Consider the following 23,091-nt stretch of genomic DNA (forward strand, 5'->3'; position numbering starts at 1 on the left):
TGAAGTGGAAAGGTTCTCTCTTAGCATGTCCCCCAACACTGGACATGCAGGGCTCTGTGTAGGGGAGCCTGAACTGGCCCCTGCTGCCTTGTCCCTCCTTCAGGGCGGCAGGCACCCAGATGCTTGACACCCTACAGGCACTCACATTTGACCCCATCTTCCTCAGCATGAGCAGCACGCGGACCTTCTGTTGAATGTACATCTCCTCCGGGCTCTTACCGGGTGCTCCCTCGCGGTTCATCCCCCTGGTCCAGCTCTGGGGACTCCTGCAAGGAGAGGGGCAGCATTACAGAGAAAATGCCAGGATGAGATCATTCTAATACTGACACCTTTCTTCAGTCACCTCCCCAGTAGGGGCCCCCTCCCGACAGCACGGAAGTCACAGAAGAGGCGGGGGGTCCAGACCACCTCCTGACCGAGGCCCAGGCAGCACGGCTGAGGAGCACTCATTCTAGAGAATAGGCTGCAGGGGACAGCCACGGTTTCTCCTATGAGCCACAGGGGAAATGAGGCATGAAGTTCCAAGACTTCTAGGTTTTCAACACAGACAACATGAGTGAGAAGTAAAAGGAATTGGTCAGAGGCGACTAGCTGGGGCCTTTGGCACAGGAAACTGTGAGATCAATGACAGCACCCACAGCAGCGACGGCACCCTGTGCAAAAGCCCCTACCAAACTCAAGAGGCCAACTCCTGGGCAAGGCACCGAGGACTCCCTCTATGGGGGTGGCTGGTCCAGGGCTATGGAGCAGAGGCACTGATAGGGCTGCTACTGCCACCCCCACAAACCCACCCACCTGTTAGAGGTAGCTCCTGAAGACAGCTGTAAAGGCCAGCGGCTGTGTCCAGGTGTCTCTGGCCTGAGCTACAGCCAGCCCCAGAAAGAGAAGCCCGGAGCCTCCTCCAGCAGAAGGAGCTGGGGGAGAGGAGACAGGATCTAGGGGTTTGGGTTACACACTTGAACTCCTGGACAAGTCAGAAATAACGCAGCAGCTGGTGGGGTGGAGCCTCAGCAGCCCTGCTACCAAGGAGCTGCACTCGGGGAACAGGGAACCCGGCTGGCAGGCTAAGGACACTCCTTACACCATCTACTCCCAGTGGCCCATGAATCTTAGACAGGGACATGCTGGACAAGGCAATACTCCATGCCAAGGGCGCACCCGGGAATGTGCCAGAGCCTGGGCAACAGCTCCTGAGTATCTACTCATCAGCTGCTCAAAAGCCTAATGGGGCCCTCGCCCTGCAAGCCCACACAACAGGTTAAAAACCTGGCCAGCTAGGGCTGACGTTATGTCTGCATATCCAACACAGCACAGGATACTTCCAGAGTCTTCGTATCCACCCTTGGAGCCCTAGAACCTAGCTCCTTACTTCTGTGGTCTGCTCCCTTTCAACTCACCCTGGGCTCAGAAAAGGGTCCAATAACAAGCAGGGACTAGGAAGAGGCACAGTAGCTTTGAGAACAGTCTCCAGGGCACACACCATCCTGTGGATGGCCCACACTTCTGGCAGAGCCCAGCCGGAAGCAAGGATCTCCACCCCTCTAGCTCATGCACCAGCACTGCAGCTCTGGGATGAACTGCACAGGGATGATCCCTGCCTGGACCTTGAGTATCGATGTTGTGGCTCCATCTCCTTCCTGGTATCTCCATCTGGGCTACTATGGCCTTGGCCTCATAGCCCACTCACATCTTCTATTGTCCTTTCCCCTACAGAGTCGATATATATATATATATATACATATATATATGTATATGTATATGTATATGTATGTATGTGTGTGTGTGTGTGTGTGTATATATATATGTCAAGAGAAATCCCACTCCCTACCCTGCCTAGCTCTACCTGAAAGTACATTTCCTAGTCCTGGCTGGCTGCCTGCGAGGCCAAGTGTGATCTTTTCCCCCCTGTAGCCCAGCTCTCCCTGCTCCTCTGCTGGTCAGCCTCTGCACTGGGTATCCATTCCCTGGGCCCAGAACTGTCCTCATGTTGGCTTCAAGGTAATTCTCCAGGGGTCAGTTCTGTGCCTCCATCTCTTGTCACACAGCCCTGTCTCACCGTCCTAGTTTTCTGAGCATCTTGTTGGACCATCTGTTTATTGTCTCTTCCTTTCCCTGCTGTCTGCTCTGCCTGCCCTGTCCTCCTAGAGCCTGGATCCCAGCAGGCTCTTCATAAGTACTGCCCACCTGGCTGAATGGAACAGGGGAGCAGTCTTTAGTGTCTCGGACACCCCCTTTCTACTGTATATATATACACCAATTTGGAACCAATGTCATTGTATTAAGAGATTTAAGTACTAAAAAAAAAAAAAAAAAAAAAGAGAGAGATTTAAGTACTAACCCAGAGTCCTGCAACCAAATTTTACTTTCCCAAAGAACTCCCCCTCCCAAAGTACATAATATGGCCTGAGCCACTGTGACCTCCAGCAAATATCAGAAGTATTTCATGGAGCCTTCACACTGGGAGTCAGAGCTCCCATGCCCAAGGGCTAGTTTTCAGAAGGCCATCCCCTATGAAGGATGCATGGCATTCAAGGAACCGGCCACAAGGTGCCGTCATACACCAAGGTTTCTGGGTGTCTTGGCAACACGGAAATTCCTGACAGTCACTCCGGTGGGAAGTGCTTACAAACCACACTCTGGTCACGGTGGGCTGCTCCTACAGGACAGGGTCTGGCTAGTGCTGCCACGTCAGTGCTCACTGGAGGACCGCCATTGTGCAGCCGTTTCACACAGCGTCTGCCTTACAGACTCTGTCCCACAGCTTTACCCCTGCACACCCGGAGATAGGCAGATCCCATCCTCCTTGCTGCTGCAGTCCTCCTGTGAGCCTTAGGGTCTGCAGCAGCAAGGCTTAACGGGGTCTTTGGGGTCAGGTCATTCTTATTTTAACACACTTGCCTGGAACAAGCTGCTTCCTAAACTTAATGAGAATCCGACTTAGCATTTTGAAAAATTTTTGTAATCTAGTATTCTGCTTACACCTATTTATTGATTGATTTGCATGTTTGTGTGCTCACCATGGCACACATGTGGAGGGCAGAGGGGGTGACCTTCAGGACTCAGTTCTCTCCTAGGGACTGAACTCTGGCGCAAGGATTAGGTGGCAAGGACTTTCTACCCACTGGTGCTGCTAAAGCTCTGCTTTGCTGACCCTGTCTTGCTGCCTTCTGGGAAGGAACGCCCAGGGCTGGCTCTGGGATAGAAAGTGGAGCACAGGTCCCTGCCCTTCACATTCCAGGCCAAACGCTCCAGAAAGCGTCCTAACTGATGTAATTCTGTCCTAATTCCCTGTAAGGGTGTCAATGTGAGGAAAATTAATAATTGAAGAGAATAAGTCATAATCATCCCAGACAAATGGCTGCTGGTGTGCCGTAAGAGTATTGCTGCCTATCCAGGCGAATATGTTATTAAATTTTCAACACAATTCTGTCAAGTGACATTAATGTCACTGGAGGATTCCTATTTCCCCTGTAGGGATCAAGAACTGGTCTCCATTAAAATATGCTTAAATTACATAAGCTCAAACTGCGATTAATTTAGATACTAATTATTTATCCAAGCTCAGACCTAAGAATCAAAAATAATGATGCATCGTAGGAGTGGTTTCAGCTATTCCTACACACATCCCAGCCCTAAAAATAGGGCAGTGCTTCCCTTGCACTAAGAAGATTTCTCAGGAGTCAGAGAACTGAAAAGGAAAATGGAAAGAAACAACAGGTAGCTGTCAGTCATGCAAATGAGCAGGGGGAGAGAGGTGGGTTTTGTATCATGTGGTGATAAACCACAAGCCGTGTATGAAGTGGTGCCATGTCAGAAAATCCCATGACAGAATAAACACAAATACTAAGGGTCACCACGCACCGCAGACACTGCACGCGTGGACAGCTGATGGTTCTGAGACTGCCCCCTGCTGCAGGAAGCATGGCTGGTTCCCAACTACTGTGCAAGACCCACACGGGGAGAGAACTGAGGTCACGAGCCGAGATGGGCACCGAGGTGTGGGAGACATCAAGGACAGTGATGTCACATTCCCACCAGACCTCTGTAGGCTTACATGGACCAACTCATGGCACTTCAGAAGTAGGAGCCAGAGCAGGAGAGGCCAAGAATGTGACACGCAGGCCGGAGGCTGGGAGGCTAGCGCTGCCCACGTGGGTCTCTATCAGAGCTGATAAGAGCCTGACAACTGACTTCCCTTTGACCTGCTTGAGTGGCCCTGAGTACATTTTTATTTATAAACCTGAAGCTAATGCTGTTTGCACACTCGCACTTATAACAATGGGGTCTTGCATCTGCTTAGAAAACTCAAACTCAAGCTGTGCCAGACCACAGCACGGGTCCTGCTGGGTGTCAAGGGTCGCTGCCCTGTGGACTGCAGTATTTGCCTTTCACTTTGTCCATGTTAAAATATCATAGGAAACCAGGTGTGGCGCCTCTCACCTGTAATCTCAGCATGGGAAGCAAGAGGATGTCACAGCCTGGTCTACACACTGAGTACCAGGACGCACACACATGCCATGAGAGCTGGGCATGGAGACTCAGCGGGGAATCCCACTACTCGGGAGGCTGAGGCATGGAGCTTGCCCTCAGGCTTAGAGCTACTTTGGGCTATGCAGTGAGTTTCAAGTCAGCCTGGGCTATAAAATGAGAACACATGTCAAAAATTGTTTTGTTTTATTTTTTGAGACAGGGTCTCTCTCTATATATATAGCTCTATCCCGGAACTCACTATTTAAACTAGGCTGGCCTTGAACTCCCAGAAATCTGCCTGCCTCTGCCTTCCAACTGCTGGAATTAAAAGCCTATGCCTGCTACCATGCCTGTGTTAAATTTTGTTTTGTTTTGTTTTCAAGACAGAGTTTCTCTGTACAAAGCCTGTCCTGGAACTCGTTCTGTAGATCAGGCTGAACTTACAGAGATCTGTCTGTCTCTTTCTCCTGAGAGCTGGGATTAAAGGTATATGCCATTACTGTCCAGCCTGGGTCAAAATTTTTAAAGCATAGGAACAATTTTTTTTTTAAAGGAGCTATGCATAGTGGCACACGCCTACAATCCCATTGCTTGGGATGCAGAAGGTGAGGGATCAGGACTTCCAAAGTCATCCTCAGCTACTGCCAGCCTGGGCTACAGCAAACCCTGTTTCCAAAACACAAACAGACAACACAGACGGACACATGGAGAAGGGAGTTGGGATGCGGCTCAGTGGTAGCATGCACAAGGCCTGAGTGCCATCCACAATGCACCACAGTAAGGAAACACCTCTGCGACTTTTACATGCATCCATGTTTTCATAGGGTTTATATCAGATAAAAAACACAGCATGTAGCTTATAGAGTTTACAGAAAATATTAACCCAGGGCAATCAAGATAGCTCAGCAGGTAAACACACTTGCTACACAAGTCTATTCCAAGAACTCATGCATAGGTGAACAGAGAACCAACCTCAAGTGGGCATTGGCATTGCCCTCTGCCTTTGCCCCCCATATGGGACACAATAATAAAATATTTAAATCCAGAGTCTGCTCAATCTTAGCCTGATAAATCAGCAGCATGGTGACACTGGCAGTAAGAATGCACACATCAAGTAGGGCATCTCAGCAATGCAGCACGGTTACTATACACAAGGCCCGCGTTCAATGCCCAGCAGTGCAAGGAAAAAAAACAGGAAAGAAAAAGAACCCTCATATTGGAAGAAACAAGTATCGTATGGGACCATGGAGGAAGGCAGAGAGATGGGTGAATCTGGTGTGTCAAGGCTTCCCCCATCTCCCTCCACAGCAGCACTGTTCCATGGCCACACAACAGAGCCTTCCCCCCAGGTCCTTACCTGCTTCTGGAAATGAACTTCAGGCAAACTGATGCTCAACTCTAAGGGGAGGGCTGCGACTGAGAAGAAATAAGAAGGTGCCGCCCTGTGGAAACATAGAACACGGTCATGGGAGGAGCCAGAAGGGCCCAGAGGCTGCTGCAGCAAGACCTGGTGCACACCCCCACGCGGAGGGAAGAGAAGTGCTGGCACGTGGCCATGGCCTCTGTCATAGTCCAGAAATACCTGTGTGTCAGGCAAGCCCAGGGAGCCTGCTCCAACACCTAAGACAGGGTGCTGAGTGCGCACCAGGCCTGTCATTTCTGGCTCAGACCGGTCTGCCCGCTAACACAACACATACCTCCTTCTCTGGGCCAGTCACCCTGTCTAGAGACATGGGACCAGAGTGACTCACTGTGACAGTGATGGGCAAGTCCTTGCATCTGCACGAGATGACCTCCCACCCACCAAACACCTCAGACAACAAGGCCAGGTCCTCATCTTCTGCCTCCTGTGTGTTCTAGCTGTGTCCACCTGTGTGTGTAGCTGGTATCTGCAGCAAGACCGAGGCTTATACTCTGACTGGCCTGGCTGCAAGTCTATGCCCCAGGAACATCTCTGCCTTTCCCCACCAATCTCATCACCTGGCTAATATGTGCTAACTAACCTGGAGGCAGTGTGACCTACTGAAGGGGCCCGTGACAACCACTTCAGGGCATTGAGGGCTTGTGAGCTTCTGTATCTCACCAAGCCTTGAGTAGCCTCCAAGTCTCAGCTCTGCTCAGCCCTGCCAAGCCTGAGGGCAATGGCTTCTGAGGCTGATGCAGGAGGGACCAAGGCAACCTGGGAATATCTCCTTATCCCCTTTTTGTAGTCAAAGCTGCTAAGAGGCTAAGGGTGGCAAGCTTCTACAAGGGGATCTTCGCAAACACAGTGTGAGTGCATGGGGGTGTGTGTGCGCACACACCTCTGAACACGCATGTGGAGGTGACAGGAAGATGTAGCATGTTTCCCCCCTTACTCTTGGCTTCATTCCTCTGAGACAGGGACTCAAACTTAACCTGAAGCTTACCATGAGGCTGGCGGGCTAGCTGGCAATTTTTTAGGATCTGCCTATCTCTGCCTACCCCCACCCCTAATGGGTTACAAGCACATGGCCATTTTTTTAATATGGTGCTGGGAATTCAAACTCAGGTCCTCAAGTCTACAGTGTAACTGTTTTTACCCATTGAGTCATCTCCCCAGCCCCACACAGTAGAACTGCAAGACCGCTCAGAGCCTCTGAGTCTGCCGTGTGGGTCCCTCCATCTAGAGGACGGCTGGGATGGAAGTGCCAGCATTCTGCCCGACATCCCCACCCACTATCTGAGCAGCCCTATAGGAATAGGCCATTTATAGCAATTAATTGCTCTCTTCTTCCCCCAGATATCAAAGCTCTGAAATACCAAGGAACCCTGGGGAACTTTCCACCCAAGCCCTCACATTCCTTCAGAAAGAGATGAAAGGAGAACCTCCTCCTACTTCTGAGGGGCTTTCATTTCTTCAACTGCAGAGACCACTAATTATCCCTCCTGTCCACGGGGCGCAGGACCTTCCGAGGAGGGGAGGGCAACTGTGTGGCTTTAAGTGAAGGCATCAGAGGGGAGGGCCTCCCAGCCAGCTAGCCTGTTTGTCAGGCCAATGGTCCCAGACTACAAAGAGAGAAACTAAGGCTCATGGTGCCATGGCCCTGTGCAGCACCAGACACCTAGCGAAGCTCCAGGAGCTGGCTTGTTTCCATCCAGCTGTCGCTGACCAGCAGTGTAACCCAAGGCTGCTCACCACCCATGTGGTTCATTCCACAGTATGTCAGAAGGGCTTGAGTTGTGTGCCTCACAGGGTAGCCATGGGATGCCGGCTGCTTCCTGCACTGGGGCTGCAGGGTGGCTAGGCCTTACCACTCTGCTACCACTGCTTTGGAATTCTGTCATTTTCTTTCTTTCTTCCTTCCTGTTTTTCCTTTTTTTCAATGCTGGGGATTGAACCCGTGCTTCATATATGCTAGGCAAGCACTCTAACAAGCTACATACTCCTTCTCCTCCTTTTTCTTTTTTCTCCAGACAATATTTCTCTGTGTAGCCTTGGCCTTCTCTGTATAGCTGTCCTGAAACTTGCTCTGTAGACCAGGCTGGCCTCGAACTCACAGATCTACCTGCCTCTGCCTCCCAAGAGCTGGAATTAAAGGTGTGCACCACCACACTCAGCTTTATCCTTCTTATAGATAGGTTCTCATATAGTCCAGGCTGGCTTACTAGATCTTACTGCCTAAAGTACTAGGAATACAGACACATATCACCAAGATACTTACACATGTTTGGGAGCTCTTTATGATTTTCTTGTCTGTGAGTCATCTAATGATTGATTGATTGATTGATTGATTGATTGATTGATTGATTGTGCTGGGATCAAACCCAGGGCCCCATGCATACTAAGCCAAAACTCTATCACTGAATTATACACCCCCAAACCCATTTTGAAATTTGTAATAATGTATTTTATGAACCATGCATGTCTGTGTTAAGGATGCCAGATCCCCTGGAACTGGAGTCACAGACAGTTGTGAGGTACCCTGTGGGTGCTGGGAATTGAACCTCTGGAAGAGTAGTTAGTGCTCTTAACCAGAGTCATCTTTGCAATCTCTGTAATATTTATTTTAAATAAAGAGTCCATCATTGGGCCTCATAAATTATATGGCTGGTCCAAAATGAAAGGGGTTTCCCAACATGCCAAGGGCCCCACAGTCTTATACAGACCACTACCTGGACTCGAGGTAATCAAAATGTTCTAGGCACACTATGCTCTGTTCTGTGCTCAGGCTGTGGGGATACAGAAAAGGGACATTAACACAGGGGCCTCTTTGCCAGAGATAGCCAAATGGCTGAGGAAATCACATTACACACGGCCAATAGCACAAATAAAGATACTGTGATGAGCCACAAAGATAGGTTAAAACACAAACATTTCTAGAATGCCAAACAAAGGTTACAGATTGTACCATGGATTGCCTCCCTTACTCCAGGAGCTCAGAGGCAGGAGGAGGAAAGACCCAAGGCCTTAATTCAAAGCAGAGAGTAGCAGAGCAAGTGTGTGTGTGTGTGTGTGTGTGTGTGTGTGTAAGCACAGGACCGGGGTCTTGATAGATGAATAGGACTTAGCTGGAAGAGAAAGAGGAAGGTGCAGACACAGGCACTAACAACCACTGGCATCTATCTTCTCGACAGCAGGCACTGAGAATACATAGGAAGATCGACCTGCGATGAGGGGAGACAGACACCATGCAAGTCATACTCGGGACAATATGTGAACAGAGACTGTTCGTTTGTTTCCTGGCTACCCAGACCTGAAATAATCACACAGAAACTATACTAACTAAAACACTGCTTGACACTTCTTATTAACTAACTCTTACATCTTAAATTAGCCCATTGCTATTTTGTATTTTACCTTGAGGCTAATGTCCTGGAGGTAAGGTTCTGTCTGGTGTCTGTCTCCTTGGATGGCTACATGGCGTCTCCCTGACTCCGCCTTCTTTTTTCCTCTATCTCTGTTTGGAATTTTTGCCTTGCTCTATTCTGCCCTGCCATAGGCCCAAAGCAGATTCTTTATTAACCAATGGTAATAAAACATCACAGCATACACAGGAAATCCCACATCAACAACGCTTCTCTGACAGGGTGACAAAGAACACAAAGAAATATAAGGCATCCTGGGGACATGCTTCCTGGAGCTTGGCTTGTTTGAACTGCTGTGAGGAGACTACCTGGGCCCCAGTGACAGCCCAGAGGACAAGCTGGACAAGCAGGACTGAGAAGCCTACAGAGAGATGACGCAGACTCTTCCTTCGTGTAGAGTAAGCACACAGTGAACATCTCCAAAGATGCCTGGGACCAGAGTGGAGGCACCAGGACCTCCCGAGCAGTACTAGGCAAGCACGGGGCTCTGGGAGAGAAGCCTTGTGAGTCCATACAGGTGATAACACAGGAAGGCCTGGGCTGCTGCAGAACACCCAGAACAGCAGGAGAAACCTGAGGCCCAAGGTGTCTGGGCTTTCCTAAACCAAACCCAGCTTGCCAGAGCATCAAGCCCTGGTCTAGGGTGACCGAGCTAAGTGGCCTAGGTGAAGCCCAAGCGTGCATGACGAGCAAGCGAGGACAGCTCTGCTGCGAGCCCTCTACCCACTTTGCCTCAGTCAGGCCCCACTGTTCACCTGTCACTAACCCAGCCATCACAGAGAAGCCCCTCTGGCCCCAGCTGCGGCAGACAGTGCACAGTAAGGGCAGTTGCTAGCCAGCACCTACTGCATGTGGGAGAGTGCTAACCTCTCCTCTCCTCAGGGGCACTCCTTGGCTTCTTCGTGGGTTTATGGCTCTGAGCAGTCCCCCACCCCCAAACTCAGCACTGGTGCTGACAGCCACCTCTCTGTCCCGCTTCAGGAGCAGGGCAGAGACAGTCCTATTTGTCCTTGTGCCTGTATGGGTCCACTTCTGTTAGGTGGCCACTGTACTATTTGCTGGAGACTGGCCTGGGTCTTGTCTGGAACTACTCTTAATCTTCCTTTTGCCTCTTGAGGTGGGGCCAGCTAACAGTGTGTTTGGGGGTGATTCTCAAGCCACATCCACATAGTCCAAAAGAACAAGGGAGTCAGGCTTGGTGGTACAAGTCTAGAAGTCCAGGACTTGGGAGATGGAGGCAAGAGTCCAAAGTCATCCTCAGTTATTTAGGGACCTGAGACCAGACCAGTCCAGGCTACTTGAGAACTTGTCTAAAAAAAAAAAAAACCAAAAAACCAAAATAACAACAACAAAAAAACACATATGTAAATGAACTGACTAAATCAAGCAAGCAAGGGAAGAAGAGAGGGGTCTACACATGAAAAAGGGTACAAAGATCACAGCACAAAGACAGAAGAAAGCAGAGCACAGAGAAACCTGGGAAGGAGGCACAGACAGGAAAAGGAGGACCACCTACAGGCATCAATTCCTTGTGCTAAGCCTGCACAGATCCCACCTGCGAACACACACACAGAGCGCACGAGCGAGCACTGCTGGGGCTGTGGGCTAGGATGACTCCAGTGTCTAAGTGTTCTCTGGGAATCATCCCAGGCAAAGCCTGAAACAGGAAGGCAGAGGTCAGCTCCCAAGCTCAGGTTTTCTCCCAAGCAGATGCAGCCTTTGGGGCTGGGGACCAGAGGAAAAGGAAATGACCACTTTGGAGTCTGCGGAATGGAAATGCAGGCCCTGACTGCTACAGTACCAGCACCCTCTGCCTCCACCGCAGGTCAGGAACTAAATGGGAGACAGACTGGCTGTACAACGCCCCTGTCCCCCCACACAACCTCCAGTCAAAGGTGCATGAGAGGACAAGATCTCTGGTTATCCAGCCAAGGTCACTGCTCATCAGTTCAGAGTCTGCTGCCAGAGGAACCCAGCCCTTGTCCTCCTACAGGTGAAAAGGAACTGAGTCACAGTGGCCTCCTCCAGCCTTCTACCCTCTAACTATGTGATACACAGGGGCAGGGAACAGAGCAATGCCGAGGCAAAGAGGCACCCCAAATATTACCTAACCAACACCAGTGAGCCCAAACAGGCAGGGAAGGGGCCAACAAAAGTAGGAACATGAAAACTTTGTGTCAGGCCAGTGTAGGGCTTTGTGACTGACTGCCAGGCACCAGGGCAGGACGCTGGAACTTGAAGACACACCCGGTCCCTGACAACAGCGAGTGGCCTTGGGAAAACGTGTGCATTTACTCCATCGATGCGTGCATGGGGGAAGGCAGAGGTGCTGCAGGAGTCTCAGAGGAGGATGGTGACAGGAAGTCCCCAGGTTGGGGACCCACTGTGCTGACAGACCTCAGGACCCACATTCTGTGGGGGGAGCGTGAAGGTGCACACTGGGGCTCTTACAGAGACAGCCTTCTCAGACTCTGACCTGAGGGATGAGGATGACAGCAGCAAACAGGAAGTCAGTGTCACACCACTGCCGGCCTGTAGGCCTTGGGAGGCTGAGGCAGAGGACTGTAATTTCAAGGCCCGATTAGGCTACAGAGTGAGTCAAGGCCAGACTTAGTGAGACTGTTCTAAGATAAAAAGTTCTCTTTAAAGAGGCTGAGGAGCGGGGTCACCACAGCAGAACACGCCTATAGCGTCATACATTAAATATATATTTAAATAAAAATTAAATAGAATTATATAATTTCAAAATAAATATATAATAAAATATAAATTAAATACAAGTTAAATAAGTAAAATTAAACTATATATATTATATATACACACACACACATATATATATATAACTTATATTAGTGGGAGAGAACTCTATAGGCTGTCTTCTGCTTCCATACACAGTACACACAAATAAATACACATAAAATTTTAAAAATCTACATGCTTAAAATCTCCAAGCTTTTTTCTTTCCATTTTCCTACTGAATCTGACCACCAGGCCCCAGCTGGTTCACAGGAATGAGAGGGGTGAGGATCTAGAGGGGACTCCCTCCTACCCCTTATACCCCAATCACTGGGGATCTTTCACAGGGGTCTCTGGGCATCACCCTGAGGACGGTTAACAGGCTGAGTCCTCATCGTAGGCTGCCCTGTGTGCTGTAGGATGACCACCAGCATCCTCTACCTACCAGATGCCGGTACCTCCTCTGCAGGCGTGACAATCAAAACCATGTCTGCTGGGAACATTTTATTAAACAGGGTGCGGGCAAAGCACTTCCCCTGGCTCTGCAAATAATCCACACCATCTCTACCACCACCAACCCTGTAAACTGCACCATGATGATTTGCACAGGACTGCCCAGCTTTTTGAGCCTGAATCAGGATTTGAACCCAGGTCATGTGGGCTCCTCTGTCACCCTCCTGGTAATCAGTAAAAATGTGTTCTGGGTCAGGGAGGGGGAGGAGGGCTGAGTTATGGCTTCTGTTGGAATCCCACACAGGGCAGCACCTCAGGTCCTCTAGGGACCTAATAAACATGGGCACCACAGAAAAATTCCACCTGCTCCATCCTCAGCAATTAACCTGTAACAACTTGGCTCCTGATGACGGCTCAGGCAAGTTACGCAGTTTGCAGGGCGCAGGGCCATTCTTGGGAAATGAGTTTGGGATTAGGAATTTGTCCCAAGGATACCAACCCAAATTCAAACCTGCCTCCAGTTCCTTCCTGCTGTATGAAGCCAGGCCATGCTGCAGAACAATGGTAATTACGACTGCTGCTGTGGCATTTTTCAAGTGCCAGGAATGGAACCAGTCATGTTCTACACATTGTCTTAGTTAAATTTAGTCTTCACAAGCCTGCAAGGTAGAAATTATTTCCATTTTATGGGTGAGGCAACTGAGGATCGGGAGAAGCTAAGCAATCCGCCCAAGGCCACAAAGGACTCCAAAGCAGAGCCTGGATTTGAGTCCCTGCTTTGAGCTGCATCCTACAAGCAGAGGGCAGAGCTACAGAGGACATTACTGGGCAACTGGAGATCATGTGAGAATACTGGGTCAGGGCTATTCATGTGGAGTGGAATGATTATACTGTGGTTACATCGGGAAATACCCGGGGAGTTGCCTGGGGGGGTTATCTCTTTATTTTTATGTACATGGATGTTTCCCCTGGATCTACGACTGTGCACAAGAGTGTATAGTACTCTCAGAGGCCAGGACCCCTGGAACTGGAGTCACAGACAGTTGTGAGCCACCACGTGGGTTCTGGGAACCAAACCTGGGTCCTCTGAAAGAGCAGTCTGTGCTCTTAAGCTCTGGGCCATCTCTCCAGACCCATTCGTCTGGTTCCTAAGAAGCACAAGCTCCGAGGCATCAACTAACTCTTGCTTGTTTCTGGGCAAGGGGGAGGACGCAGTGGCTCTCCAAAGGCATGGCTTCAGTCACATCCAGGATGGCCCGCCTTAGTCCCAGAGCATGAGGCTTCATCAAGTAGGAAACAGCTGTGAAGCCATGCAGGGGTGATGCAGTCTAACTCTAACTACATGTTTTCCCTTCTGAGCCAAGCTACCGCCTGTTCCAGTCACAGCAGCGCCACTCACAGGGCTTCAGGATAATCTAGGAGCACAGCCCTCATGACCGTCCTTCAGTGAAGGCTCTGACTGTACTGAATCTAACTAGTACTCCAACCTGTCACAGGAGAAATGCCACAGCACAGCAGGATGGGGAGGCCGGAAAGTCCATGAGAGCCCTGGAGATGTGTGTGATTCTTCCCTTTTGTGCAGTGAGCCTGGCTCAGTGAAGGTTCCAAAGGCCACCATCACATAAAACAAAAGGGCTCCGGGTCCCACCTGGAGACAGATTTCCCAAGACCAACAGGCTACAAAGAAGCCAAAAGGGCCCCTTTCATCCTGTCCATAGCAGGGGCGGGACAGATCCAGGCTCACCATTATTCCCTCTACATTGTGGCTCTCACGGGAGCAATTTCACTTCCCAGGAGACATTTGGCACCGTCTAAAGATAATTTTTCTTGCCCTGGAACACAGATTCACACATGCACACATTCACACCTCTGAGCTACATCTCCAACCCTACAAGACTTTCATTGTTTATATATTCATTTGTTGTTTGTTTAGAGATAGGGTTTCACTACGTAGTCCTGGCTGGCTGGTCTGGAACTCACTCTGTAGACCAGACTGGCTTCAAACTAACAGAGATGCACCTGCCTCTGCCTCCTGAGTGCTGGGATTAAAGGCGTGTACCACTGTTTCCAGCTAGGAACATTTTGTTTTTCAAAAATTTTCACTTTATTTTAATTATGGGTGCTATATATGGATATGTGCATATGAGTGCAGCGACCAAGGATGCTAAGGCTTCAGGTCCCCTGAGCTGGAGTTTCAGATGGCTGTGAGTTGCATCACACGGGTGCTGGGAACTGAACTTAGGTCTTCCGCAAAAGCAGTACACTCTTAAGCACTGAGCCATCATCTTTCTAGCCCCATCATCACACAAAAAAATTATTTTTATTGATGTGTGTCTGTATGTAGGTATAAGCACATGCATATGCAGATAGATGCCTGTGAAGACCAGAAGAGGGCATCAGATGCCCTAGAGCTGGAGTTAGAGGTGGTTGTGAACCAAATTTGGGTCCTCTACAACAATAGCAATCATTCTAAACTTCTGAGCCAGCCCATGGAAGGTTTTGCTTTTTGAGACACCGTTTCTCTGAAAGCTGTCCTGGAACTCACTTAGTAGAATAGGCCAGTCTTTTTTTTTTTTTTTTAATTAATTTTTTTATTATGTATATAACATTCTGCCTCCATGTATGCCTGCAGGCCAGAAGAGGGCGCCAGATCTCATCACAGATGATTGTGAGACACCATGTAGTTGCTGGGAATTGAACTCAGGTCCTCTGAAAGAACAGTCAATGCTCTTAACCACTGAGCCATCTCTCCAGCACAATCAGGTCAGTCTTAAACTCAGAAATCTATTGGCCTCTGCCTCCTGACTGCTGGGATTAAAGGCGAGCGTCTTTTTTTTTTTTTTTTTTTTTTTTTTTTTTTTTTAAGGCGAGCGTCTTTATATGTAAGGTTTTTTTTTTTTTGAGACAGGGTCTCACTACATAGACCAGGTTGAACTCAAATTCACAGAGATCAGCCTGCCTCTTTCTCTCTTGGTGCTAGAATGTGACACCAAGCCTAGCAAATAAATAAATCAGAAAAATAAAGAATCCTGGAGGGCATGGGGTGTAGCTCAGTTCAGAGTGCTTACCTAGCTACGGAGGACCTAAGCTGGATCCCCAACATCACACAAAACTGAGTGTGGTTTTCAATACAGGGTTTCTCTGTGTAGTTTTGGATCTGTCCTAAAACTCACTCTGTAGACCATGTTGGTCTTAAACTCACAGAGATCCTCCTGCATCTGCCTCCTGAGTTCTGGGATTAAAGGCATGAGCCACCATTGCCCAACTGTGCACACACGTATAATCCCAGAATTTAGGAGGTGAAGCCAGGAAGATCAGAAATTCAAGATCATCCTTGGGGACTAATGGAGTCTGAAGCCACTCTGAACTATAAGACTACCTTAAAAAACAAAGTATAGCTGGGCGGTGGTGGCGCACGCCTTTAATCCCAGCACTCGGGAGGCAGAGGCAGGTGGATCTCTGTGAGTTCGAGACCAGCCTGGTCTACAAGAGCTAGTTCCAGGACAGGCTCCAAAACCAGAGAAACCCTGTCTCAGAAAACCAAAAAAAAAAAAACCAAAGTATAAAGTATATTGGAAGATGTGCACAAGTGGTGTGAAAACACATCATTTTACACAATGGAGTTGAGCATCTGCAGAATTTAGTGTCTGCAGGTGGCCCTAAGGACACCAGGCACAACTGTACTATATCAGAGCCAGGAATCAAGGCCAAGAAAAACCGTCTGATGGCCACATCACAGTTGCCAATCACACCCTGTTCTACATACTCCGGGCCTTTGCATCTATTTCCTCAGCCTCAAACATTCTTCCTTCCCGCCCTGATCCGTAACACCAACCCACGACTGTTCTCTGCCCATGTCACAGTGCGTGTCTACACTTCTGCCTGTACCTCCATCTACTCAGGTCACTGCGCCCGGAGTGTGGCTGAGGGTAAGAGGGGGCAGTTTAAGGCTGGCCCAGGGCCTTGTTTTCAGAAATGCATTACAATGGACTCACACCTCCCATTAGATAGAACTCACAAAAAATCCGTAACAGAGAGACTATATGCCACTGTCCAGAGCAAGGCATCAGGCCCTGGTATGTCAGCAGAGAACAAAGCACACAGGAACAGGATGTTGAGCTAAGGAAGCTTCTTGACTGCTCCCAACACTTCAGCTTCTGAGCTCTGTCCCTAGGCTCCAGAGGTTTGACCGACAACCAGAGAGGTCTCTTTTCTGCACAGGAGGAGACAGAGATGAAGGGAAGAAAGGCATAGTTCTTTTTTTCCCCCTCCCTAGAGAACAGCTGGCACACTGAAACCCAGCCAAGTCATGGTCCGAGACCTTAAGTCAGGAACCAGCTCGCCTACAGGATCCGGCTCGGATCTTCCTCTAATCTAACCTGTCCCAGGATCATCAGCCTGTCAAGCCCCAGAGGGGCGGGTGACACAGAGTCTGGGGTCCTGGCCTATTTATAAACAGCTCCCCAGAGTGTACAACACCTCTTGCACTGCCAGAGAACCCCATTTCAGGAGGAAACTAGGATGGTGTTGTGTATTTACACGGAAAGGCCATTCCAGTTTCTTTGTGACCTGTATACAGTCTCCTCGCTGAGCCATAGACCTACTCAGTGGTCTTCACCATTATGGGCCAAGCCCACCTCAAAAGCAGGCCTGGGTAGCCAGCCTAAGCCTCACAGGACCACAGGGTCTCTCTCCCAGACTAACCTAGAGCAGCCTACTGCTTCAGGAATAACCTCCCTGGCTCAGTGTTTAAAATTACTGACTGCTCTCCCAAAGGATGTGGGTTCAATTCCCAGAATGCACAGGCAGCTTACTTCCATCTCTAACTCCAACCGAGAGGATCTGATGCCCTCTTCTGGCCTCTGTGGGCACCAGGCATGCACACGGTGCACAGACATACATTTATATACATAAAATAATCAATCGAACAAATAGAAACATCTTTCCACAGGTCTTCTGCCTTGGCCTCCCAAGCCACCTCCAATGGCCCAGGGAGCCCCAAGCCTTCTACCATTGGGGCTAGAACGTTAAATCAATAGGTTGGCCTGTGGCATGAGGGCTCATTATCATTACTTGTGTCCCCAGAGGCAGCAGGCTTGGCCTATGAGCCACCCTATTTCTTTGCCCTGCTTTGGGAATGACAGATCTGTATTCTCAGGCCCAGCTTAGAACCTCAGGGTGACGACCTGGGCTGACTCCTAGTGACCACCCTAAGTTGTAGGGTCTCTGCCTCTTTCCAATGAACGGAATCTTAGCACACAGGAACGTGGGAATTTGTGTTAAGACATAGGTACCTACTTCAGTTCTCACATTCCTAATAATGCAGCTGAAGGCCTCTGGGGAACACTTCTGCTGAGCCACAGCCAGCAAGCTTCCCTTTCCTCCGTCCCCAGCTACCTCGGAACAGGACATAATCCAAGGAAGGAGGAACCTTCCCTTCATTGGCTGCTGAGGACTTAGTTTCCTTCCTCCCCAGCTGCTGACAGGCTGTTCCCAACACAGATGCCCTCAGGATCTCCCAGGTGTTTCTTCAATAACTGGGACATGGTACCAAGAACACTGAAGAGGGGTCACAAGGCCTCGTCCATCCTGAAGGCATGGGCAGTGCTGGCCACGGCTCAAGTGAGGAGCGACCAGGCAGTGCATGCTCCAAGGAGCTAGCTCCTGTGACAGCAAAACGGGGCTAGGATGGGGCTTACACCAGGGCTTCCAAGGGAAAGCAAGCTCAGGAAAGTGATCAGAAACAAGACTGGAAGCCACAGGGACTGGCAGGAGGCTTCCAAGGAACTGTCCCTACTGCCAATCCTGAGTAGAGTGGATCTACGCAGAACTGGACACACCCTGGTAATCTAGCTCAGGAGCTAAAGCCATACCACCCACATGTAGTGACACCCCTCATTCCCCAAACCACCAAGCCTCAAAAGGGAGTAGAAGTCCCTGGCGAAACCGGCAAACATTCCTGGTTTTAAATTAAAGTCACTCAACAAAGACTGTCACGTTTCACAACAAAAGCCTGCGTGTATAGAATGCCAGAGGATCTGTCCTCCTCCTATGAGATGGCTCGGCAGATAAGAGCACTGATTGGAGGTCTCAGCCTCCAAATGACAGCTAAAAATCATCTGTAACTCCAGTTCCAGAGGATCCAGTGCCCTGCTCTGCCTTCTTGGGTACCAGGTCCACACATGGTATACATGCATACACGGGGGAAAACACTCATACACACAGAATTAAAAAAATAGATCTTTTCCCAGCACTTGGGAGGCAGAGGCAGGCGGATCTCTGTGAGTTCGAGGCCAGCCTGGTCTACAAGAGCTAGTTCCAGGACAGGCTCCAAAGCCACAGAGAAACCTTGTCTCAAAAAAAAAAAAAAGAGGAACGACCCAGGGTCCAACGATCAAGATAAATGAGCACACTGCATCTGAGTGGGCCTGCAGGTCCCAGACAGTGTCTGATAGCATCCATAGTACTGAGAGGCCTCAGAAGTCCTTGCTTTGCAGAGATCAAGGAGTGAGTGTAACTGGTCACTACCCAAAGTGCAACGAGAATGGACAGCCTGAGGCCTATCAGGTGGCAGTCGCAGCATCTCCCCAGGAGGAGGTAATCCCAGCTCAGCATTAGCTGTCTGCACCCCAGTGAGTTCTGTCTCAAGCTGCAGCAGGCTAAGCTGAGAAAGAAGTGGAAATGGGGAGGAGGGATGGAGGAATGCCTCACAGCCAACTGTTTGCCTGAAAGCCCCACCATACCCTTCTGAAAACCACCTGCACCCCATCTTCTGCCAGTCCCAGTGACTGGCCAGGGGAAGGCCAAGTTCCTAAGCCTGCAAGCACTGTCATCAACACTGACAGACAGGATGAGGGCCCCCTCTTCCTCAGTCTAGAAACCAAGAGAAGCATAGTTAGGGAAGGATTCACACAACCTACCCATGACTGACCTTTGCAGTTCCCTCCTTTTGTGGCCTTCATAAAGAAAATGGCACCAGCCGGGCGGTGGTGGCACACGCCTTTAATCCCAGCACTCGGGAGGCAGAGGCAGGCGGATCTCTGTGAGTTCGAGGCCAGCCTGGTCTACAAGAGCTAGTTCCAGGACAGGAACCAAAAAGCTATGGAGAAACTCTGTCTCAAAAATAAAAAAAAAAAAAAAAAAAAAAAAAAAAAAAAAAAAAAAGAAAGAAAAGAAAAGGGCACCAATCAGAGGACAGATTTACCAGGTTTTATACTAGCAGTATTCATACCTTTGTGTGTTTATATCAGCAGCCCCCACTTAACACACAAGACACATAACAATCAAAAGGGCATTAAATACTTGCCATCTGATAGAAACTAGAAGTGGGTCTTATTTCCCAGTCCTCAATGGGGCAGAGACAGGGAGATGGCTGGGATGGGTCTCTGGGAAGCTGGGCTGCCTAGGGCAGCATGCTGAGACTTAGGTATGGGCAGGGCTAACCATCTCCTTGGAAACTGGTTCATGATTGGCCTCATGATTTAGCAGGAAGAACAGGGGTGGGACCACACAGTGAGAGGTGTTTGATCCATGAAGGACCCTGATCTCCACAGGAAACCCCACTGGTGGAGTCCAAGGTTGCAGAATAACAGGCGGTAAGCTCATTTGCTTGCTCAGTTTAGGGACAAGGACCACAGGATCCAGCAGCAGGAAACATGTGGTTAGACACTTAGGTGACTCGCTGGCCCGAGAAAGGCTTAATTGGAGCCTGTCTCAAAGCCTACGGCCCAGCTCCCTACACAGAAGAGGCAGCAGAAGTGGGTCACATTCTTCTGACTGCCACAGCATCACCACAGGCTCTCACCTCACTTGAAGAAGTACAGGGGCACTGAGTGACCTGGTGTCCTTGCTGGGCCCACCTTCTAATCAGACAGATTCTGCCCCAAAGTCTGGGGGCGGGGCAGTCCATTAGCCCAGGAAGACTGCACAATGGCCTTCTACCTTCCTCTCTCCCTCCAAATGTGGGAAGTTACCTCTCCAGCCCTTTGCTCCCTCCACCTGACCAAACTGGAGGGGGAAGGAACACTGTGTGCTTTCATATAACCTGCTGGATCTCCCTTACCTTGACCTCTGAGGAGATGGGCAGGCCTGGTGCTGGGCCAGATTTGGGGAAGAAGAGTCTTGCCCCCACCCCATTCTGCGCATTTGACCTGAAACAGGGGCAATAACAGGGTTTCTGCATGCACAAACTCCATGATGAACTCCGTGGGCACAGCAGAGGCCCCCACAACTCACCCACCACCATGCGCCCTTGTCTGAAGTTGGCAGCAGAGGAACCTGACTGATAGGAAGAGAATCCTGCAGAATCAAGGAAAGGCAACGGCTACTGAAACATAACAGGTGGCGTGGCGATACACACGACAGTCTCACACAGCGTGGCGATACATGCGACAGTCTCACACAGCGTGGCGATACACGTGACAGTCTCACACAGCGTGGTGATACACACGACAGTCTCACACAGAAAGGCAAAGGCAGGTGGATCTCTTGTAAGTTCAGATTGCTCTACACAGTGAGTTCCAGGCCATCACCCCCTTCTTCTCTTTGAGATAGGATTTCCCTATGGAACAGACCTGGCTGTCCTAGAACTCTCTTCATAGACTAGACTAGCCTCAAACTCACAGAGATCTGTCTGCCTCTGCCTCCAACCACCAAAGTACCCTGTAAGGGGAAGCAACTCCCTTCCTTCCCGGAAGCACCTGACAGCAGCTCAGGCTGGTCTCTTACTAGCTATGTAGCCAAGACTGCCCTTACCCTCTTCTTCCTTCTGCCTCAGCCTCCTAAGTGCTCGGATCACAGGAATGCACCAGCATGCCCACCATGGAAGCAAGGTCTGGCTAACCCTGGCCTCCAAGGTGTTCTTGTGGCTATCATTAGATACTAAATGTCACATCTGTCACCAGACACAAAGGCGCTGGGCTGTTAACTCTTCCTCTTGTTCTTCTTCCCATGTGGCACCGGGTCTGCTGTGCACATCTGAGAACTCTACCCCTGGTCTGTTTCGGAGAATTCAAAACACCCTTATGTTTTTGATCACATAACTCCAGTAGACAGCCTTTTGGTAATACTTGTGCTATCTACCATAGTAGTCCCAGCACCTACGAGCCAGGTAAGCACTGTATTGGCTGACCTACGTTCCTAGTCCCCAACTATGCATTAACTAAAGTAACAGCTCATTAGAAGAAAGATGGACAAGTAGAAGACAACACTTCTCCATCTCCGGTCTTGGCTTGAATGACAAATGGCATCAGAACAAGATTAGGGATCAGCTTTTTCCACTCCACACATGGCATCAGGGTATGACAAATGACCATCATGTATGATGCACGGTTTACACACTTCTTACAGAAGTTTACACAGAACACAACTATAAAAAACAGACTCATTGGTGATCCTCAGTCCTTCAGAAACTTCCAAAGGAGGAGAACAATGTTTTAGTGCAGTTATTCCAAGCACAGGAAGGCTTTGTGGAGGACCAGAGCATAACAGGCCTTTAATAGCTGAGCAAGTCCACAGCTGGTGCCCAGCCCTCTCTCATAAACCAAGTTCAAGCCTAAGTATTATTATTCCCATTTACCATCAGGGAAAGTGAGTAAAGAAAGGTTAATTAGCCCCCTCAAGAGAAAAGGGCCACAGCCAGAGAGCCAGCTCTCTGTCTAGGATGAGCTGAACCACAAACAAGCTTGCTAACCTTTCCAGACCTCCACTTCCGGTTATATAAGTTGTAATAACCACGCATTTCCAAAACCATAGTGAAGCTCAAATGAGACAATGGACACAAACGTCACTGCCGCTTACTTCCTCGTCTTCTAAATAAGCACACGTCATTCTTACTCTCATAAGAAGCCCTGCTACACGAGCTAGAGGCTGCACCTACACAGACAATGTGTGACTAATCGCTGCTTCAGACTCTGTCAATGAAATGCCTCAGGACCCCGAGTGTGACTTACACAACAGGAGACTAGTTTGATCCCTGCTAACGCCTTTGGCCTCTCAAGGTTGGCAGGCATGCAGCATCACGCTCATAATGGACAATGGCATGCCTGAGGGAGGTTGGGAGCTGGCCGCTGGATCAGGCCAGATGCCAGCTCAGTTCCCAGTGAGCTGTGCCTCTGCCTGCTTCTCTCTGACTGCAATAAGTTTCCAATTCTGCTCCATTCACGGCAAAGAAGACCAGTGCTTTCTAGACATCACTGTGTTCTCATCAGGTGATCAGACAGCAGGCGCTCACAGGCGACAGCGTGCCTGACTCCGCAGCAGGCCTGCTGATACTTGGCATGAGTGTAGAAGCAAAGAGGAGACAGGAAAGCTACCTATTCAATCATGATATATCAGAAGCTCGGGGCTGTGAGAACACTTGCTTAACATGTGCAACACCCTGTATTAGACTTAAGCACTGCAAAATAATAATAATAATAATAATAAAGAGGAGGAGGCCCAGCACTCGGGAGGCAGAGGCAGGCGGATCTCTGTGAGTTCGAGACCAGCCTGGTCTACAAGAGCTAGTTCCAGGACAGGCTCCAAAATCACAGAGAAACCCTGTCTCAAAAAACCAAAAAAAAAAAAAAAAAAAAAAAAAAAAAAAAAAAAAAAGAGGAGGAGGAA

General features: G+C 49.5%; 1 protein-coding gene across 2 annotated transcripts in view; it reads right to left on the reverse strand.

Annotated features, from left to right (window-relative positions):
- Positions 1 to 23,091, reverse strand: part of Ctnnbip1 (catenin beta interacting protein 1) — a 49,777-nt gene that overhangs the window by 21,423 nt on the left and 5,263 nt on the right. Inside the window, exons 2-3 of one of the 2 annotated variants that reach the window (XM_057783466.1) lie at positions 5,828 to 5,912; positions 146 to 266 (exon numbers count right to left, since the gene is read on the reverse strand). In XM_057783466.1, coding sequence (XP_057639449.1) covers positions 146 to 241 — 96 coding nt within the window. In that variant the 5' untranslated portion in view covers positions 242 to 266; positions 5,828 to 5,912. The remainder of the gene's footprint in view (positions 1 to 145; positions 267 to 5,827; positions 5,913 to 23,091) is intronic. The other variant, XM_057783467.1, reaches the window with a different exon arrangement.

Source organism: Chionomys nivalis, chromosome 11 (genome assembly GCF_950005125.1).
Source record: "Chionomys nivalis chromosome 11, mChiNiv1.1, whole genome shotgun sequence".
NCBI classification, from domain to species: Eukaryota; Metazoa; Chordata; class Mammalia; order Rodentia; family Cricetidae; genus Chionomys; species Chionomys nivalis.